This window comes from Podarcis pityusensis, assembly GCF_964106645.2.
Source record: "Podarcis pityusensis genome assembly, chromosome: 1".
NCBI classification, from domain to species: domain Eukaryota; kingdom Metazoa; phylum Chordata; class Lepidosauria; order Squamata; family Lacertidae; genus Podarcis; species Podarcis pityusensis.
Window position 1 is genome coordinate 138,614,669 of NC_138028.1, and position 20,748 is coordinate 138,635,416.

Here is a 20,748-nt window from a genome sequence, read left to right on the forward strand (position 1 = left end):
CTAAGCCGCTTCAGGCGAACCAGAGAAGCGCATGGAAACACCATTTACTTTCCCGCCGGAGTGGTACCTATTGATGTACTTGCACTGGCATGCTTTCGAACTGCTAGGTTGGCAGGAGCAGGGACCAAGCAATGGGAGCTCACCCCGTCGCGGGGATTCGAACCGCCAACCTTCCGATCGGCAAGCCCTAGGCTCAGCGGTTTAGACCATAGTGCCACCCGCATCATGGATGGGATTAAAAACCTCAAATAAGATTTTTGCATACCCAGACATCTTGAGGATTTCTTTAATGGGCTACTCTCTACCCAGTGGCAAAACCTAGTTCCGGAGCCCCATCCATGTCTCTGCATGAGTTGTTCCTGAAGCATATCTAGGGAAAAGTACCTCTTTTTTTCCTTTAGCACTGCATCTCAACTTCCATGCATATGAGTTTAGAATATGCTAATGGTTATTGATACACATTACACATGATCAGGATCCGCACCCCACCTGCTTCATCACCCCACATTCGTTTTCCTGCTTTTAAATCTGTTGCTTGGTTTTAAGTGCCATTGGTTGGTTGGTTTGTTAGCTGGCTCTGGGGTTTTAGGTTGTATATCTTATTTTGTACTGATTCATTTTCAATGCCAGCTGCCTTGTGTACTTTTACAGAAAGCCAGGATATAAATTTGCTAAGACATCAATGTCATCATATTCATGTTCCTCCTGAAATAAATGTATTGGTCTCCTGTTTGCTTATCTTCCTGCATCATACTGATGCTGAGCTAAATATTTTCAAGTTTTGGTTTCTACCTCAAAAGTAGAAATTGCAGGGGATCAAAATCCACCCTTAACACACACACACAATTCTGTCTTTCCCCAATATGTTTCCCTTCAGCTGTTGCTTTGGCAACCATTTCCTGTCTCCCTTTCATTCATCCATGAGAAATCCAAGCCAATGACACTTCCTATACATGTCTTATGGGCAATCCTGGCTAACAGGGTCTATTTACGAATCCAAATCCAACACATTCTCAGCCCTTTCTCTGGAAAAACTAAAGAACAGCTTCATGGAAACTGTCACACTTCCTTTCTGCTCAAAACTACAATATCCTGTCCTTTGTATAAAAGCAAAAATTCAAATATTTAGAACAAAGGATTCTAACACAGCAACTCAATATAAGACTGAACCAGTTCTATATTGCACACACTGGTTTGTGCAATGAGTTGACTCTGAAGTTGTCTTTGCATTAAATTCAGCTTTCTGAAGAAAGGAATAACTTTGCCACAAAAAGCTTTATAGAAAAGCTTTATAGAAAATCCAGCAATGCAATACATATTAGGAATTTTCAATAACCTTTGAGACTCTCATGCTGTTTATATGAATGCCCAATTGCTGTTACTGCAAAATAAATGCAGAGACATTTGTAATGAAAATTAGCATTCTGACCAGTATGAGTTTTACATTTGCATTTCACACTGATTCAAACAAAAATTCCTGGAAATGCCTGGAGACTGCCCTTTTGTGCATAGGGCAGAATATGAGCTTGGAATCAACAGAAAGAGAGGTAAGACCAGGGACCAGTATCCCCAGGTCTAAGTAGCCCTAGGCCTAAGGTGCAGGAGAATTGAATGGCTTGACAGCCCACTATATTTATCCCAGGAAGCAGAACCACTTGAAAGAAGGAAATTCGGTGTCATAAAAGTTGTGAGCAATAAGTTCTTTTGTTAGTTTTTTTGTTATACAAGTTAACGGTCTTAGAGTTTTAAATAAACTGAAACGCAATTCTATTTCAGCTTTATTTGGTAGCAAGCTAGAATGACTGTGCAAAATGTGCAACTCATTTGTTTATTGCCACATTAACTTACAGGCCAGTGTGCTTCAATATGGCTGATCATAGTCCTTGTGCTGTATTATTTGTTCTGCGCCCAGATGCTTTGTGGGAGGATATAGAGTCATAGGGGGGGAGTGTAATCTAAAAATGGAACCAGCCAAGTTTTATTTACAGCTAACAGCATATAAGGACCCACAAGATTCAGCTTCCCAAGAATATGCCAGCAGTGGGCTTTGGATTCAAACCACTCCTCCTCCACAGGCTCACTGGGGATTTGGGGCAAGTCACTCCATCTCTGCCTCACTTCCTCATCTAGGTCCAAAAATTCTGCACTTGCAAGGCACACAGCTCAAATTCCTATGTATCAACAATTATTTCAAAGCAAAATGAGAGTTAATATAACTATAATGAGTAACAAAATCAGGACATTTTTCACAGGGTACTTTTGGTTGTGCAAATCTCTATGTTCTGGACAGCAAGTCTGCCCACCTTTTTCAATAATGGTACCAGTCACTGTATGACTGATGGCTAAACACAAAACACATTAATAAACTGACCTCCACTCTCGAAGTTGCAGCTGTGGCCTTGGGCAGCACTGAAGCGATACTGGTACCTTTTCCCTTCTTGATCAGTGAAATAAATGAATCAAATAAGAACTAGGGAAAGTAAACAAAATGCATATCAGCATTCAAAAGAAGACCACATTTATATTATAAAAAGACAGAAAGAACAAGGGAAAACCATATTTGTAATGTAGCTCTATGGCTATCAATGTTACCACGCTGAGTCCATCTACCACATATTTCTCAAGTTGTAAAAGGGTATTGAACATGCTCCTGTACACAATCAGGGTCTTCAATCATTTTCACTACAAAGCCACTTGACCCAGTCTACTCTTACTAACATTTAACCAAAATAATTGATACAAAATCAGCTCATCACATAAAGCCGTAAATACTGTGTTTTGCATAAAATCTGTATTTTTTGGAAGTTAGCATAAATTCTACAGAATTACTATCATAAGCACAGGATTTGAAGGGTTTTAGTGCAACAAGCTAACATGATTACCCTCTCTGGAATTTCCCTGTTTAGTATCATTAGAACTCTCTCTAATTAGGTTGTGAGTCTAATTCACTTAATTAATAATTAACCTAATTAATAGATGCACTCATTGTATTGTGTCCCAAACCAACCAAGCACGCAAGTGCTTAAGAAGTTTAAGGCATGCATCTAATCCAATTTGCAGGAAAATCTTAGCATGGATCAACAAGGTCTTTATGCGAGAAGCTGCTATGAAGAACAACTGTATATATCACTTCTGTTCAAACTGGATTACGCTTGTGTGTTCCAATGGACAGTACCTCAGGGTTTTATTGAGAGACCTGGATTTAAACATAGTCTGCAATTCCATTAAGCAATCTTCAGCGAGTCACTCTTGCTCTGTTTCAGTTCCCTAGCCTATTAAATTGGGAATAATAGTGCTCCATCTTCTGGTCTATGTTTAGTTAACCAAAAATCCCCAAATAAATAATGATTAAAATGCACCCCCTTAAGCATTTTTTGTTGCTGTTTATCTCCAATGAATGCTAAATATGGGCAGGCATGTCCTCTTTTTCCTCGCTTCACATCCTTATGCTGTTTAATCACAATCTCCCACCTTCTCAACCTATTGCTGGAGGGATTGTCATGGGAGATCACAGACAGGGGATTAAGCCTCATTTTCAGACGTGAGAACAAGGAAGTGTGCATATGAATCCATTTAAATAGCTCTACAACTTGAATAATGCGAAAGTATTCAAAATGTATTTGAAATATAATAGGTCTTGTTTTAAAATAAAGGAAAGGAGAGGAAAAAACCTATCTGCCTTTCAGTGACATAAACTGCTTTCATTTACATATATCATGTACAGTGGTACCTTGGGTTACATACGCTTCAGGTTACAGACTCCGCTAACCCAGAAATAGTGCTTCAGGTTAAGAACTTTGCTTCAGGAAAAGAACAGAAATCGGACTCCGGCGGCGCGGCAGCAGCAGGAGGCCCCATTAGCTAAAGTGGTGCTTCAGGTTAAGAACAGTTTCAGGTTAAGAACGGACCTCTGGAATGAATTAAGTACTTAACCTGAGGTACCACTGTATATGACGTTTGGGCACCAATCCTACCTATGCAAATTGTGCTGCTTAGTTTAAAACAATATATCACACTTAGATCAAAGCACAGCAAGGCCTGAGCATATAATTCAGTGAGATCTACTGCTTTCAAGGACTGCTTGTGGGTTTCCTTGAAGCATCTAACATCTGGCTAGCCATTGCTGAAAGAAAGGTGTTTAATCTGATCAGGGATGGGGAACCTGAGGCCTTGGATATGGCCCTCCCAAGCCTTTCTATCTGGCCCTCAGGACTCTCCCCAAGTCACAGCCTCTCCTTTGGCCATATCCTGTCTCAATCACGCCCCTCACAGGAGCCTGGCTGGAATGTCTCCTTGAACAGTAATAATGTTTCTTGCACATGGGGAAGAGGGTGTAAAAAAAAACCCACTGTTTTTTTGCACGACTGGAAGGTAGCCTAAAGGTAAAGGTAAAGGGATCCCTGACCATTAGGTCCAGTCACGAACAACTCTGGGGTTGCCGTGGTCATCTCGCGTTACTGGCCGAGGGAGCCGGAGTACAGCTTCCGGGTCATGTGGCCAGCATGACTAAGCCGCTTCTGGCGAACCAGAGCGGCGCACGGAAATGCCGTTTACCTTCCTGCTGGAGCGGTACCTATTTATCTATTTGCACTTTGACGTGCTTTCAAACTGCTAGGTTGGCAGGAGCAGGGACCAAGCAACAGGAGCTCACCCCATCGTGGGGATTCGAACCACCGACCTTCTGATCGGCAAGTCCTAGGCTCTGCGGTTTAACCCACAGCACCACCCGCGTCCCAGGAAGGTAGCCTATTGTGGGTTAAATCCATTGTGCCACCCCATTTTCCCCTCTGGCCAAGTTTTCCCGTGAAGACATGTGGCCTCATGGTGAAAAATGTTCGTCTGCTCTTATGATCTTCCCTACATGGTATGGGCAAGTCACATTGCTCAAAAATAAATACATGTTTAAACCAATAGGTCTTGCAGAGCTCTCAGATTGAAAAGAAAAAGAAAAAGGAAGGATGCTACACAAAATTTGTTTTGGTTTTAACAAGCTGCTGCGCTGTGTGGGACACCTTTGAACTGGCACCAAGATTGGACTGCTGTCTTATGGTTGGCAGTACCAACAGCATACAGGGGTCCCATGGCCTTAATTCGTGGCATGGCCAAATGTACAGAAGACAGGATAATGCCTGGTCTCAATGGGAAACAATTGGCAGAATATTTCTGTACCGTTCCAAGTCTTGGCCAGTCTCGCACTCCACATGCTTTCCTCCAACAAGTCTTAAATCTAAGCACCTTTTGTCAGATTCATCCGTTCACAGTACCTCTGTGTCTGTTGGTCCAGGATTGGCTTCTGGGTAAAACTGCGCTGTGAATATCGGCTTGGTTTCATGCATAATTCCCTGCATGGGTTTTTCAAAAAAAGGTAAAAAGGGTTACCTTAATTTCCCTTCTGTAAACAGGAGAGTTATCAAAATGCTACTGTTGACAAACCCTGCAGTCAGGTTTAAAGGCCCAGGACGACTTAGCAACAACAGCTGAAATTCATTACACTCCAGGTCTTCAAACGATGTTTTATCCACTAAACTGCTGAGCAGCTCACAATAGCATCTCTGCAATTCACTGGCTAGTGCACATGCTTTGACATAGTGCTTGTTGAATTCCAAGCACCTTTTTTAAAAAAGAAAGAAAAAAGCAGCACGCTATCCCTCTCCAACTGCCTCCCTAATATTTCCACATAGGTTGTTTCATCGCCATCTCAAATTCATTGTGTCCAAAACTAAACTACCTCCCAAGCCTTCCTCCCCTCAAATACTCTCTTTAGTGACAGACGCCTTCTTCCTGCTTGAACAGACATTAAACTTTGCCTTTATCTTTGACTCCTGTTGCTCCTTTGTCCCCCACATTCAGTTCAATGCTCAGCAGTGCCATATCTCCCGTTATAACACTGCAGAGACATGGCATTTCCCTTCTTTCCATTGGGTAAAAGAAAAAGAGAAAAAAAGAAAATATTTTTCAAGCCCCAGCCATCTCTTGCCTTAACTAGACTTTCTTGTCTTCTGCTGTCTCACCTTGATCTCCTCTCATGCCAATCCAGCACTTCTAGCCCGTCAAAATCACTCTGTGGTTGCTCCGATTATGTAACCCCTGCCCAAATCTCTACACTGGCATCCTATCCACTCCCTTTCACTGAATTGGCCCCCTTGTCCCACCCTCGAGCTTTGCTCCTCCAACACCCGCCACCCTCAGCTGCTCGAAGGTCTCCTGGTCCTCAGACAATTCCGTCTTTGCTTCATGTGTGCTTTGCAACAGCCTCCCAGAACTCCTGTGTGATGCCACCTCTCTTATTTGGTCCAAACCCCTCCTCAAAACCCTCTTCTCTGTGAAGCATTTGGCACATCTGCCTAACCCCATGCCCTACTGCAACACAGGCAGTAACCAAAGCTAAGTACATGTCACTCCATATTGCTTCCCCGTCTGCCTTGCCTTGCCCATTCTGGAAGGGATCGCACTATCTCTAAAAGGAATGGGTGTGTAGCGGGGGTGGGGGGCTCCTAGATCCACTACTGTTGTTGGAGGCAGAGGTGGTCTCCACAGTCCAGAATGCTTGCTGCCATTATTAGAACAGCGAGAGTCTGGCCATTGTGCAGGGTTGCCATGGGGAACGGTACAGGAACCTCAACTGGTGCAAAAATATAGTGGCGCAAACTGCATGGGATCCATCACCCCTGTGTTTAAAGGACTTCACTGGTAGCCTGTTTGCTACCAAGCCAGACTCAAGGCCTGTACTTAAAGATATGCTGGGGGTGATTGAATGGTGGTTCCACAGCATCCAGAAATTTGGTGTGCAGCTACACAAAAAAGGGTAGTCTCAGTACAAGTGCCTCAATTAAGGAATTTTCTGTGAAATAAGGGCAATGCCAATTTTTCTCTTTTTTAGTTATTTAAAAAGTTCACTTCTCGATTTTATCAAGCCAGTGATGTTCCTGTCTATTTCTGTCTGCAGATGTCTGATCCTGATCAATCCAAGGATGCTCTCAACATGAGATTGTTTGTACTGCTGACATCATCGAGGGAGGGCATAAACTCATGCAGCTATGAGAGTTTCTCTCGGGTCTATCAGAATATATCTCCACAAGAAACTGCTCCTGTCACATCTGCTGCACACCACATGCACTGCAAGGCAGATGATATTCGAACACTGTGTAGATGACCAAGGGATAATGATATGAACGTTACAATGTTGAATCTGCCTTGACAGATGATTGGGGAACATCATGAAGTATCATCCTTTGGTGAGCAGCGAAAGTGCTATACTACCCAATCTGGGCCCTGCCGATATAGAATGCTATGCCTACTTCTCCCACTACTAAAAATAATCTCAATCTTTGCTAATATAACTTTTTTCCTTTACTTCTATTCTCTTCCATACAAAGGACCCCCGAGTTCCAATTAATGCTGGAAGCAAACCTGAATAACTGCTAGCTTTTATATTTTCAAGAGCAGAAGAGTCATTTCTTCTTTGTTTCATTGGCTTCAATTTCTCTTTCCATGAGGAACAGTCATACCTAATTAGGGTCTGCAGACTTCTCCATTCAATCTACCAGTCTGGGTTTCCATCACCTCCAGTCATATTTCCCGTTTTTCTGAACATCCAGCCTGAACTCAAAACCTTGGACACTACTGTGTGATTTCTGGCTCGCTCTATTAAAGGAATCTTCCTGCTATCCCTGAATGGAATAAATCCAGTATATTATCCAGTAATTAACCAAAAAGAAACTATTCATCGAGGAGCAAAAACACACACCACGAGATTGGCATTCTAGGTAAATCAGAGGCAAGCATGTTCTTGGGTGCACCTGAGCAGAGTACAGCTCATCTTCCCTGTCTCATGAAATTCTTCACAGATACCCAGAGAGAGGGAGCTTTACCTCATTTGTTTGATCATTTGCATTCACAAATAGAGGCTTCCAGCCAGGAGGGAGCGAGTTGCTGTCAATCGCGTAGCCATGATTCTGAGCAGTAATGAAAGCCTGTCCATTTATCATGTTCACAACCGGTTGATTCTGTCCTCTAAAGGGACACACACAAAGAGAGAGAAGTGGGGAAGGAATAGTTTGGGGAGGGGAGGGTGTGCGTGTGAAGTGCAGGAGAAGAAGGCCACAATTAATAACATCCAGGGGCAAGCAGAAAGGAACACACTGTTCCACCCATTACCATTATCCATTAGGAGGATAACAACTCTGCTTTCTGCCATATTTATTTATTTGTATTTATTATTCACCCATAAATGCCTAATCCTCTATTGGGGTAAAATAATAATAATAATAATAATAATAATAATAATAATACCAAACAGAAACGCACAAAAGGAGCTACAATAATCCCACAGAGGTTTTGAAAAAGGGCTCAGAAACAATCAGTGGAGAGATTCAACTAATAATCTGCATCAGCTTTAAACTGGAATGGCCAAAGTCAATGCCATGGAGCTGGCTTCCTGACACTGGCATCACTGCTGCTGACGGGGACAGGGCAGAGGGCAGGGCAGCTATGAGTTCTGGGCTGCAGAGGGGCACTGGCAAAGCCCAGCAATGCACTTGTGCAAGCCCCGCCCTTAAAGCAACACCACTGGTGTTGGGGAGGTGGCAGCCTTGCAGCACCACCCCGCTACTCCTAGCTTTAAGATATAGATCTATAGATAGTAATGTTACAAAGCCAGGATGCCATATTTGGGCAGTTTACAACCCAAACTGATTGGTGTGGGGTGAAGGCAGGATAAATATTTATCTTGAATATGCTGTTGTCGCAGGTGTAGATTTGTCACCATACCTGTTGGCCATGGGCATTTTGTAGGATGAAGCCCCAGCTGCCAGACCAGTGATTAGATTCCCCAAACTGATTCCAAACAAAGGTTCCTGACGATCACTCTGTAGAACCTGGATGGGAAAGACTTATATCAACATAAGAAGAGCCTGCTGGATCAGGCCAATGGCCCATCGAGTCCAGCATCCTGTTTTCCCAGTGGCCAACCGGATTCCTGTAAGCAGGATCTGAGCACAAGACCCCTCTCCCGTCCTGATATTCAGAAGCATTACTGCCTCCATAGTCATCAAGGCTAGTAGCCACTGATAGTCATTATTCAGCCTCATTGAGTACCCATGAGTTCTAGTGTCTTTCCACTTTCTCAAAGCCAAGTATAATTTCGTAAACTTCTATCATGTCACCATAGACAATCTACTTTTCCATCTCACAATTTCTCACATTAAAGGCAAGGGAGTTTCTGGAAGTAGCACAGCAAGTCAAGTTAAAACAGCCCCCCCCCCTTTTTTTCCTAACAAGGTGAAATGTTGGAGAGCTGAGGTTTAAGGAATGCACACATCCCAAGGTTGTGAGCTGCCACTGTGCAACATGGGAAATTGAGGACAACAGTGCTTTGAGCAAAATATCAATTCTAGTGCATGTTCTCTACCTTCCTGACATTCTTGATTAGTTCTTGGGCTTGGGTTGGATCGCCAGGACCGCCAGAAAGCAAAAGCCCATCATACTCCAGCCTGGTGAAATCATGATTCCAAGGAACCAGATGCACCTCGGCCCCTCTCTGGGAAGGAAACAAAAGGGAAAGTATGGAAAAGTTTACTATAGAATGACATGTAACTCCGTGATGCTGAACAGTACAACCTAACATGATACAGTAGAGTCTGAATATGAAAAAGCCAACTTTAAAAGGATTTGACCTATCAATCACAATGGAGCTCACTGTCCTCCTTCTCTCAACCTGGCATTTGCTCTCTCTCACTCCCACCCTGACATTTTCTTTATATGGCATACTTTGACGCTTTAGTTTCAGTTTCAGCCGACACTATTCTGTAGTTTTGTTTTTTGGGTATCTGAATCACTGAATCCCTATGAGGCTTCATATCTCACTTTGCCTTGGAAAAGCCTAGAATCCCTCTGAAGCACCTGCAGATCCACTGCACACTCCTAATTCACGTCCCCTGGCTTTCTCAGTTTGGCCTACATGGACAGAACAAATGGGCGCACTTCGCACATGTTCAGAGGTTTCCCCATCTTTGTGCCTCCTCTTCCCCAGTTTGAAAAACAAATCTATCAGACCCAATGAGAAACTAGAATGGACATGACAGTCCATCTTTAGGCTCACACATGCTAAAGATATATACAGAGTACAGAACTTGAAACTGCCAGAATATCTGTGAAAACTCAAGCAATTAAACAATTGTCCAGTTTGTTGGTAATGAGCAAATCAAAATTATAAAACCAGTTCCATAGAAGAGAAAGCCATTTTAAAAATGTATGATTTACCTTCACAAGCAAACGAATAGCATTGTGCTTTAATCCGCAATCCACAGCCACAATTTTGATTGGATTACCTTTTCCATATACTTTGACTTCCTGTTGATACATTTAGAAAAAAAGACATTGTTATTTATTTATTTTTAAAGAAAAAAAAGAAGACATTGTTATTGGCAACTTATTTGTTATATGCATATCCTACCTTTCTTCCATTATGAAATGTAAGCAGCTGATAGAGTCTTACGTGGTCTCTGATAGAGGCACTAACCAGAACTAGGCTAGAACTAGACGCGCTGTAAGTTTGCTGCGTCATGTTTCTACTGGCTATGTCGTGGGGCTTAGTTAATTCTACAAACCTATTCCTCTGCAGTTAGTTAAAAAGCAAGGAACTCTATTAAGCCCTGAAAAAAGCTTAATCCCATTTAGCATGCTTAATCAAATATTGAAAGACGAGGTATAAATCTAAAATGCATACGTTTTTGTATGCATATAATACAGGCATCCATAAGAACCATTTTGGATTTTATAAATATTTTATTATTTTTTCAAGAAAAATATAAACATGAACATAAACATTATCAACACAACTGGTTTTCCCCTTCCCACGCCACCCCCAAAACAAAAGACTAAGGTGTCAAATTTTCCCATAGTGTGTTCATTTGAATATTTTATAAAAGAGTTAATTTTTTTAAAAAATGAATATTTTATAAAGGGGTGTCATATTTCAACAAAACCATCCATACTGGATACATCATTCAGGGCTTGTACTCTTTTAGTTAGTTTCTCAGATAAAGCAATTATCTTCTGTTTCCACTGCATGATCAAGTCCTTCCCAGCTCTTTGCTATAAGTAATCATGCTGCTACCAAAATTAAAGTGATAACTTCCTTGTGTAGTAATTTGAGTATTTTTAAAGATTGTTAATAAATCTAGATATGGGCTACATTGTACATCCTGGTTCGTGTTTTTGTTATTTCTGTAAATACTCTTTCCCAAAATACTTGCATTAATTCACATGCCCACCAGATATAAAGTTGTACCAGTTACCTTGCAGCCTTTCCAGCTATATTGGTTTATCAATATAGCTGAGTCTTACAGGTGTTAGATGATATCTATGTATAAATATTTTTATCTGATGCGGGTTGTGGATGGGGATTGGGGGGGGGGCTGTCCATAGATTGTTCCAATCTGCTTCTTCGGTTTCTAAGCATAGGTCCTTTTCTCAATTTTGTTTAATAGCCAAGCATTGTCCATTGTTCAGCCATGTTCAGAATCTGTTTTTCAAATTGTGTCAATGGTCTAATTGCTTGAGATATAAACACTGAATCTGAGGTAGAATGTATCACCTGATAGAATTAACAGCCAATTCACCCTGCATCCCCCTATTCTTCCCATGATTTGCCCTGCTGTGGGTGAAATATCAATTTCATAAAAGTGAATCTATCTGTACAATACTTTTTTCTTCCATTTGGCAAATGGGTTTGTTATCATTTCTAAGATAGTTTTGTTATGAATCAAAACTGGGATGCCTGGTATTCTGTGTTGCAGAGGTTTATCAAATTCCAATTCTATCCTGATCTTTTTCACATTGTTTATCATTCTAATGACATTTTCTATATGGGCTACATCATGGTATCTTTGCAAATGTGGTGGGCTCATTTCTCCCTCTCTGGGAATGTTGATACAATACAGTCAGTTGAAGTTTAAGTCTCTTGCCTTGGTGAATGAAGCTTACAATCTTTTTTTTCTTCTTCTTCTTTTTTTGAAATTTCTTGGGGGTCTTTGCTGAACTACATACAGGCAGAATTTGGAACAAAATTATGGCAATATCCTCATTTTGATTGACGATACTCTACTCATCCAAGAGATGAGTGTCTTTGACCTTCTTTCAATATCTTTTAAAATGTTTTTCATCATTGGTAAATGTTAACTTATTTAAAGTGTGTCCATGATTTTGTGGATTCCCAAATATTTATTATATTGTAGGCAAAGTTTAAAACTAATTTTAGTTTATATTTTCCATAACAACAGTCGTGCCTGATAAATTGGTTGTTTCCATGGTTTACCAATCAGAATTTCTGTGTTTTGCCTCAATAGTTTCTGGGCTCAATTCAAAGTGCAGTTTTTGACCTTATGTGGTTCAGAATCCCAATGCCAAAAAGACTGTCTTTCCCCACATGAAGCAAACAGGACACTGTGCTCATCATCTAAAGCCCAAGGGAGGTGTGGAGAGTGAAGGCACAAGAATAGGCCTTTTCAGCGGTGGTTCCCTACTTAAGGAATGCTCTCCCCATGGAAGCAGCTATGGCAAAATCATTACTTGTTTTAAGCCACTAATAACATTATTTACTCAGTGCAGTGTGTGTGTGAGAGAGAGAGAGGGGGGGGAGGGGGAGATAACTTTAGGTCTTGCTGAGGACTTCCGGGGTGGCGCCATCGGCAATGGCGGACTCCCTCTGATCTGGAGGGACTAGCTCCACGCGAAACGGGTCTTTTCCGCTACGGCGAAGCGGGGACCCCTTCAAAAATCACAGGTGGATGAAGCCTGTGACCATGGGACTCGGCGGGCACCCTTAGCGCCCCCCCAACCCGCAAAGGAACCCACTAACGGGCTCCGAAGTGAAGAGGGGGAAGTGGCGCGGTGCTGAGAGTCAACTGCTTCTTCTGTGGAGCGAAGCCACATAGCCGTTGTCGGAGAGCGCTGCCTTTTTCCTGGGACAATTTGGCTTCTAAAATAATCACCCATGAGTACTTAAATTTTGGACAATTGGACTTTAAATAAGGACTTGCGAGCAGAAAGGAATTGGACTTAAAAATTTACTTCAATTTGGCACTGAAACGGGAAGGTCTAAACAGGAAGTCAGCCTTCCGTTTCTTTGTAGACAGATTAAAGCAAAGACAAGGTAAACTAGAGCTCAGAAAATCGCTTCTAAAAGATTAACTTTCATCATTTAAAATTGTTGAACCCCCTTCGGAAGCAGGAGAAGAAGGGGGATCTTTTTTGGACTGTTTAAACCTGCAGAAGTGAGTTTAAAGTAAAGTAACTTTCCACCGTCTTGATCCTGGAGCGGGGTGTCAGGACTGACGTCTTTTTGAAGCTCATTGACCAGAGACAAACATTTTTGACAGTTAGCTAAAAGAAGAGAAACATAGTGATTCCACTGTTCCCTTTCGCACTTTAAAGGAACAAATATTGATAAGATATCTGAAAAAGGAAACTTTGTTGCTAGATTTGTCTTTAAAAGAAAGAACTAATAGAAGTTTTCTCCCTAGAGGGAGACTGTGAAACTGTAACCAATTCCAGGGAGCTTGCAGCTGTTACAGATTACAATCGTGGGAATAGACTTTGACCTTGAAGGACAATGTATTCAGAAGCTCTGTTGTGTGCTCTCTGTAAAACAAATGCCCTACTGGAACAATTAAATGAGAATACAGATTTGATGACTGATGCAATCAGAATTTTTGAACAGGCAGTGGGAAACTATATGGAGCCCACCCAGGAATTAAACCAGGAGTGTGCCCTGACAGAACAGATGAGAGAAGAGGATGTTGCTGAATCTTGGGCGCCAGAGATGGAGGGAGCTGTGGCCCTGCAGGAACATGAGCTTTTGGATTTGACAAATGAACTTGGAAAAAGCCAGATTTGGAAAGACAAAGTTTGGTTTGGTGTGGAAATGGGGGGTTGGATAGACCCCCCTATGCAGGGATGTTTGGACTTTTCAAGTCTGGCAATGGGCCGTGAGGTGTTTGGGGATGTGGGGGCTCTTAATTTTGGAGGGATTCTGAAACATGTTTTTAAATACCACATGGAGTTTAGTCTGGACTATGGAAAAGGGGCTGATTGGTTGAAAAGGGTCAAAAACATTGCCAAGCTGGAGTTCCCACGAGTGAAAGGAGAATATGAAGAAGAGCCGCGGAAGGGACATGGAAGGGACTTAAGGGCCTCGGATATAAGGTTACCAGGTTAATGCGCTAGATTAATGGGATAAAAAGGACTGACAAAACCCGTGACCAGGAGGAAGGGACGCTGGATGAAGATTGGATTGTTTTTTTTTATTACTAGGATTGTTTTATAAAACTGATGAATGTTAGAAAAATGTTGGAACGAAATTACTTGGCTTTAGCAAAAATGTTTAAAGAATTAGGTAAGAATATTATGGTTATGAGAAGTTGGTAAAAATAAGATTTAAGTTTTAAGCTTTAAGGTTCTTTATAAGATAAGATGAAAACAGATTAAGGTAATGTAATGACAGAATATTATGAAATATGGAAAGGATTTGCTGCGACAATTAACAACTAGGATACAAAAAAAGGGAGGAGGAGGAGGTCAAAGAAAGAAGGTAATGAAAGTTGAGGATTCGAGAATGATGGATTTGTTTTTGTGTGTTTGCTGTGTATTTTTGTTTTTTGAATATGTATTGTTTGATGTGGTTTGTTTTTTCTGTTTTTTTTGTTTTTTCTTCTTTTTCTTTTTCTGCTTTGTTCTTTTTTGTAATTCTAAAAAATTCTCAATAAATATCATTTCCAAAAAAAAAGAGAACTTTAGGTCTTGCTTTATTGCTGCTTTTTATATTTGATTTTGATGGTTTTTTTTCATTATATCTGTTCTTGTTATGCAAGTCAATTTGAGACACTTCAGTTTAAAAAGCAACAAATAAACACATACATAATGGTGACAGGGTGCTTGTAACCCTTTACAACTATTAATTAAAGTTTATTCTAGTGTTCAAATTCATACATTTCCATTAGATTCTCTTTATTATTATTTTGGGCCTTTCCCCCCATTCTAACAGTCTTGTGGTTCATTTCATGAAATATACATAAACTGACCTAATAACATACTGCAATAATGGGGAATGAAGTCCTGAGAAGTTCTCCTTTAATTTTCTGTTTAAGAAAAAGATGAAGGAATCTTTAGTTCCTTCTCAGCAAATACATAGTATGTGAACCATGTTGGATTCAAACCAGGGCCCATCTGATCTATTTCCAGCAGTGGCCACCCAGGCAGAATGTGAAGGCAGTAGCTCTTCCCCACTGTTATCATCAGAAACTGATACTCTGAGATATACCATATTTGAACATGGAAGTACCATTTGGATATTATGGCTGACTATTATTATTATTATTATTATTATTCTATGGTGTGTTACCACCAATAATACAAAAGGGTTTATATCTGATTTAACAAAAAGCTAAACTAATGGAAAATAAAACGAGAGGGAGAAATGTTTTAGCCACTAATAATATATATATATGCATCTCTTAATATACCTATCTGCCATAAAATATTTCTAATCACCCTTTAAACATCTAAGCTGGTGGCTACCTATTTGTGGGAGATTAGCAGCCAACCCTAAGTAAGGGATATTCTTTTTTTAAAAAAATATATATTTATTGAGATTTTCAAAATGTTACAAAAAATTAAAAAAATAAAATAGAAGCAGAAGAGAGTACAAAGGATAAAAATAATTGACAAAATAGAAAAAAAAAGAAAAAAGAAACCAACCCCTTCCCACCATATACGAAAAAATTCCAAATGAGAAAAAATGACAGAAAAAAAGAATGCAAAAATCACAAAACTTTAAAAACATTTAAAAACAAATTCATTATTTTCAAATCCTTAACTGTCATTACCTTCTTTCTTAGACCTCCTCCTCCTCCCTTTCTTTGTATCCTAGTTATTAATTATCCCAGCAAATCCTTGACCTTATCTTTCTATAATAAAATAAAACTTAAAACTTAAAACTTAAATGTTATCCTTACCAACTTCTCATAATCATAATATTCTTTCATAATTCTTTAAACATCTTTGCTAAAGCCAAGTAATTTCATTCCAACATTTTTCTATCATTCATCAATTTTATAAAACAGTTCTAATGGTAGAAAAAAGAGGTATAAACAGATCCAATCTTCATCCAGCGTCCCTTCCTCCTGGTTCCGGGTTTTGTCAGTCCTTATTCCCGTCAATCTAGCCCATTAACCTGGCAACCTTATGTCCGAGGCCCTCAAGTCTCTTCCATGACCCTTCCGCGGCTCTTCTTCATATTTGTAACTGTATTTTCCCTTGTCTCCTGCTCGTGGTAACTCCAGCTTGACAATGTTTTTAACCCTTCTCAACAGATCAGCCCCTTTTCCATGTTCAACAATGAATTCCATGTAGTATTTAAAAGCATGTTTCAAAGGCCCTCCAAAATTGAGAGCCCCCACAGTCCCAAACATCTCACGGCCCGTTGCCGTATTTGAAAAGTCCAAACATCCCAGCATAGGGGGGTCAATCCAGCCCCTCATTTCCAAACCAAGCCAAACTTTTCCTTTTCAGATATGGCTTTTTCCAAGTTCATTTGTCAAATCCAAAAAATCATATTCCTGTTGGGCCTGTTCTGTCAAAACACACTCCTGATTTAATGTCAAAAACTCCTGTTCTGTCAAGACACACTCCTGATTTAAATCCTGAGTGGGCTCCACATATTTTCACACTGTCTGTTGAAAGTTTCCCACTGCCTATTCAAAATTTCTAGTCGAAGTCGCCATCCAATTCACCTTCTCATGTAATTGTTCCAGTAGATCGTTTGTTTTATAGAGAGCATACAACAAGGCTTCTGAATACATTGTCCTACAAGGTCAGATACTTGTTCCCACGGTTGTAATCTGTAACAGGTGTCGACTCCCTGGAGTTAGTTACAGTTTCACAGTTACAATTTCACAGACTCCCCCTAGGGGGAAGACTTCTATTTATTCTTGCAACAAAGTTTCCTTTTTTAAGATACTTTGTCCATATATAATCCTTTAAAATGCGAAAGTGAACAGTAGAATCACTAGGTTTCTCTTCTTTTAGCCATCTGTCAAAAACACTTGTCTTTGGTTAATGAACTTCACACGTCAGTCCTGACAGCCCGCTCCAGGATCAGGACGGAGGAAAGTTACTTCACTTTAAAGTCACTTTAAACAGTCCAAAAAGATCCCCCCCTTCTCCTGCTGTCGAAGGGGGGTTCCACAATTTTAAATGGTGAAATCCAATCTTTTAAAAGCGATTTCCTGAGCTCTAATTTAAATTGCCTTTGCTTTATTCTGTTTACAAAAGAACGGAAGGATGACTTCCTGTTTAGACCTTCCCGTTCCGTACCAAATTCAAGTAAATTTTTAAAGTCCGATTCTTTCCTACTCGCAAGTCCTTATTTGATGTCCAATTGTTCAAAGTCTAAGTACTCACGGGTGCTTATTTTAAAGTCCAAATTGTCCCAGGAAAAAGGCAGCGCTCTCCAGCAACAGCTATGCGGCTTCGCTCCACGGAAACAGCAGTTGACTCACAGTACCACGCCACTTCCCCCTCTTCACTTCGGAGCCCGTTAGTGGGTTCCTTAGCGGGTTGGGGGGGCGCTAAAGGTGCCCGCCGAGTCCCATGGTCACAGACTTCATCCGCCTGTGATTTTTAAGTGGGTCCCCGCTTCGCCGTAGCGGAGAAGACCCGTTTTCCACGGAGCTAGTCCCTCCAGTTCAGAGGGAGTCCGCCATTGCCGGTGGCGCCACCCCGGATATTCTTGCTACTTAGCATGAGAAGGGGCTGAGTCCACAGAGCTGTATTGCTGATAGGCAGATACTCAGACCACAGAAATACAATTGATAGAGGGGGTTCTGTGTGATGTCATTTCCTCTCCTGAAGGTGCATATTGTACTTCCTGTTTCCCCTCTTTCTCCCTTTGACCAGCGTTGGATGCAGACATGCCTCTGTCTGCTCCAGCTATAGGCACATGCCTAAAGGTAAAGGACCCCTGACAGTTAGGTCCAGTCGCAGTTGACTCTGGGGTTGCAGTGCTCATCTCGCTTTATTGGCTGAGGGAGCTGGCGTACAGCTTCCAGGTCATGCGGCCAGCATGACAAAGCCGCTTCTGGAGAACCAGGCAGCGCACGGAAACATCGTTTACCTTCCCGCTGGAGCGGCACCTGTTTATCTACTTTGCACTTTGACGTGCTTTCGAACTGCTAGGTTGGCAGGAGCAGGGACTGAGCAACGGGAGCTCACCCCGTCACAGGGATTCGAACTGCTGACCTTCTGATCGGCAAGCCCTAGGCTCAGTGGATTAGACCACAGCGCCACCCGCATCACTCTAATGCAAGATTAGAAGTAAGTAAATTATATATTTAAACTTACTTTCCAAGTTGTTGACTGATTCTTTGTTAACCAGGGGAAGAAAGAGAGAGCCAACTTACTTCATAGCTGGACTTGACCAAAACAAGTTTTTATAGCCTAATTCCTATGCTTTTAATTTTGCTGCCAAGGATGGGATTTTGAAACTCTGTTCAACCCCTGAATGTGGGCACCTGGAGATGAACTGCAATTAATATATCCTCTCCTATCCATTAAAACCCATCCCACACTATTCATCACAAACTGAGACAGTGAACTTCAAGTGAATTATGTGTTGTGTATAGCAGAACTTTTGTGGCTCTTCTGAATCTACTGCCCATTAATTTCATTGAGTGACCCTAGTATTACAAGAAAATTCTCTATACCATTTTCTCCACAGTCATGATTTTATATACTTCTATCATGATTTAGGTTGTTTTCTTTTTCAGCAGACTTTGTGGAAAATTAGCTTCATAAGCTTGCTGTTCACCATTTATTGCCCCACATTGGTACAGACCATTTGACCAACCTGTGGATTCTTAGATGCCTATTTTTTAATACCTTTTGCACCCTTGCACCTACTCCTGGGTAACCAAGAATGTTTTCCAGCAATGAGCAACTCAGCATTCTTCTTCCTCATCAAACCCACTGATCCTGAGACAGCTGCTATTTTAAAATGCACACTTTCCAAAGTCCATGTCTGATCTACTGCTGAGCAAACTATTTTTATTCTTTTAATAACCCCCTTTTAATCAGGCTCTTTTGGCATGCAGATATTTCACAGCTGGAAGGCTTCATGATAAGATGATAATCTCCTAACTGAATCATTTCACAGGTGAGCTCCCACTATTCAGGAGGAAAACAGAAGCTTCGCTCAGGAAAGTCTTATTTGAAGGGTACACGGATGCTATTAAAACACAAGTCCTTCGTGCAAATCTAAATATACAGCCTGAGCTTCAACACTGTTGCATCACACAACACTCAAAGCTGCTGAGCGGACACATTCTAGCTTCCTCATTCTACGTAGCTTCCTGCCAAACTGCAGGCATATGGGAATCCTATCACTGCATGGCCCAGCTGCCCTGCCTGAGCCTAGCAGCGCTGCTGTTACTGGAAGAAAGAGTTCTAGTGATTCATTCCCCAGCCAAGAACTACAGACACATATGGTCCATGGTGTCCAGCTCTCCACATATTGTGGATTGTATGTTGATTCAGCAATCCTCAACAGTGCAAACTATTTAATGTAAACATCAAACTTCTACCCTTTGTTTTGTACATGTACATGAACTGGACAGATGTGAAGAAAGGCCAGAATAATGAGATGTGGTTGCAGGATATGGTCTGAAGGTACATGAAGCCATCAATTTGCTGAAGCTAAGCAGGCCTTGGTCTGGTCAGTGCCTGGATGGCTGACCACCGGAGAACTAGGTTTATGCCACTTTGGATTCCATGATGGAAGAAAGGCAGGACCAAAACATAAGGAAATAATCTGGCTCCTAATTAATATTGTATGGAAATAATCTATTATATCTTCAGAAATACAGTGGTACCTCGGGTTACATACGCTTCAGGTTACATACGCTTCAGGTTACAGACTCCACTAACCCAGAAATAGTGCTTCAGGTTAAGAACTTTGCTTCAGGATAAGAAGAGAAATTGTGCTCCAGCGGCGCGGTGGCAGCAGGAGGCCCCGTTAGCTGAAGTGGTGCTTCAGGTTAAGAACAGTTTCAGGTTAAGTACAGACCTCCGGAATGAATTAAGTACTTAATCTAAGGTACCACTGTACACAATTTTGGTTATCTTTTTGTGGGAACCCGAATGTAACTCTCCTAAGTCAATAGCAAACTTCTTGCAGACAAAGCTGGGAAGCTTCCAACTGAATTAATATATTCTGCAAGATGTAGCCTATTGTAGTTTCAAAGGCATAAATTTTAAAAAAAAATCCTTTCTAACCTACCGTTGATAGGGGGCCACTAGGGGGCGCATTGGAAGATGGCCGACAATACCATCTCTCCGACCCACACAGGGTGATTAAGAGACTGTTATGGGAGTAGGCAACCTCCCTTGTTGCCCCAAGGAAATGGGGAACACTGCCCTTGCCTGCTGTGCCCATAAATCACCCCCTAATTCAAAAGAAGGGGGTGAGGGCCCTAGGCAGAATGCCCCCGTGTGGACCTCGGCTCTCCTGGATGCTGTCTCTGATCACGCACTAGTTGCAGCAATTCGGAATAATTAATTACAAAAGAAGCAAATGCACATATTTCAAGTGAAGAAGGGGAGTGAAGTCTGCTAATTTAAGTGACCTCTGCGAAAGAAGACGACGGGTTGGAGAAACAGGAATATTTTACGATGAAGATACACCAAAGGCTGGGT

General features: G+C 41.3%; 1 protein-coding gene and 1 long non-coding RNA gene across 3 annotated transcripts in view; one reads left to right on the forward strand and one right to left on the reverse strand.

Moving 5' to 3' along the window:
• CPS1 (carbamoyl-phosphate synthase 1) overlaps window positions 1-20,748 on the reverse strand; it is a 157,483-nt gene that overhangs the window by 116,826 nt on the left and 19,909 nt on the right. For both annotated transcript variants that reach the window (XM_081015519.1, XM_081015518.1), the window contains 6 exons: window positions 10,261-10,350; window positions 9,410-9,538; window positions 8,770-8,876; window positions 7,872-8,013; window positions 5,265-5,342; window positions 2,372-2,470 (listed from right to left, as the gene is read on the reverse strand). In XM_081015519.1, the coding sequence (XP_080871645.1) occupies window positions 2,372-2,470; window positions 5,265-5,342; window positions 7,872-8,013; window positions 8,770-8,876; window positions 9,410-9,538; window positions 10,261-10,350 (645 nt within the window). The remainder of the gene's footprint in view (window positions 1-2,371; window positions 2,471-5,264; window positions 5,343-7,871; window positions 8,014-8,769; window positions 8,877-9,409; window positions 9,539-10,260; window positions 10,351-20,748) is intronic.
• On the forward strand, window positions 6,617-7,667 carry LOC308484842. Its single transcript, XR_013990138.1, has 2 exons — window positions 6,617-6,783; window positions 6,947-7,667. It is a non-coding gene; the product is annotated as an uncharacterized lncRNA (long non-coding RNA).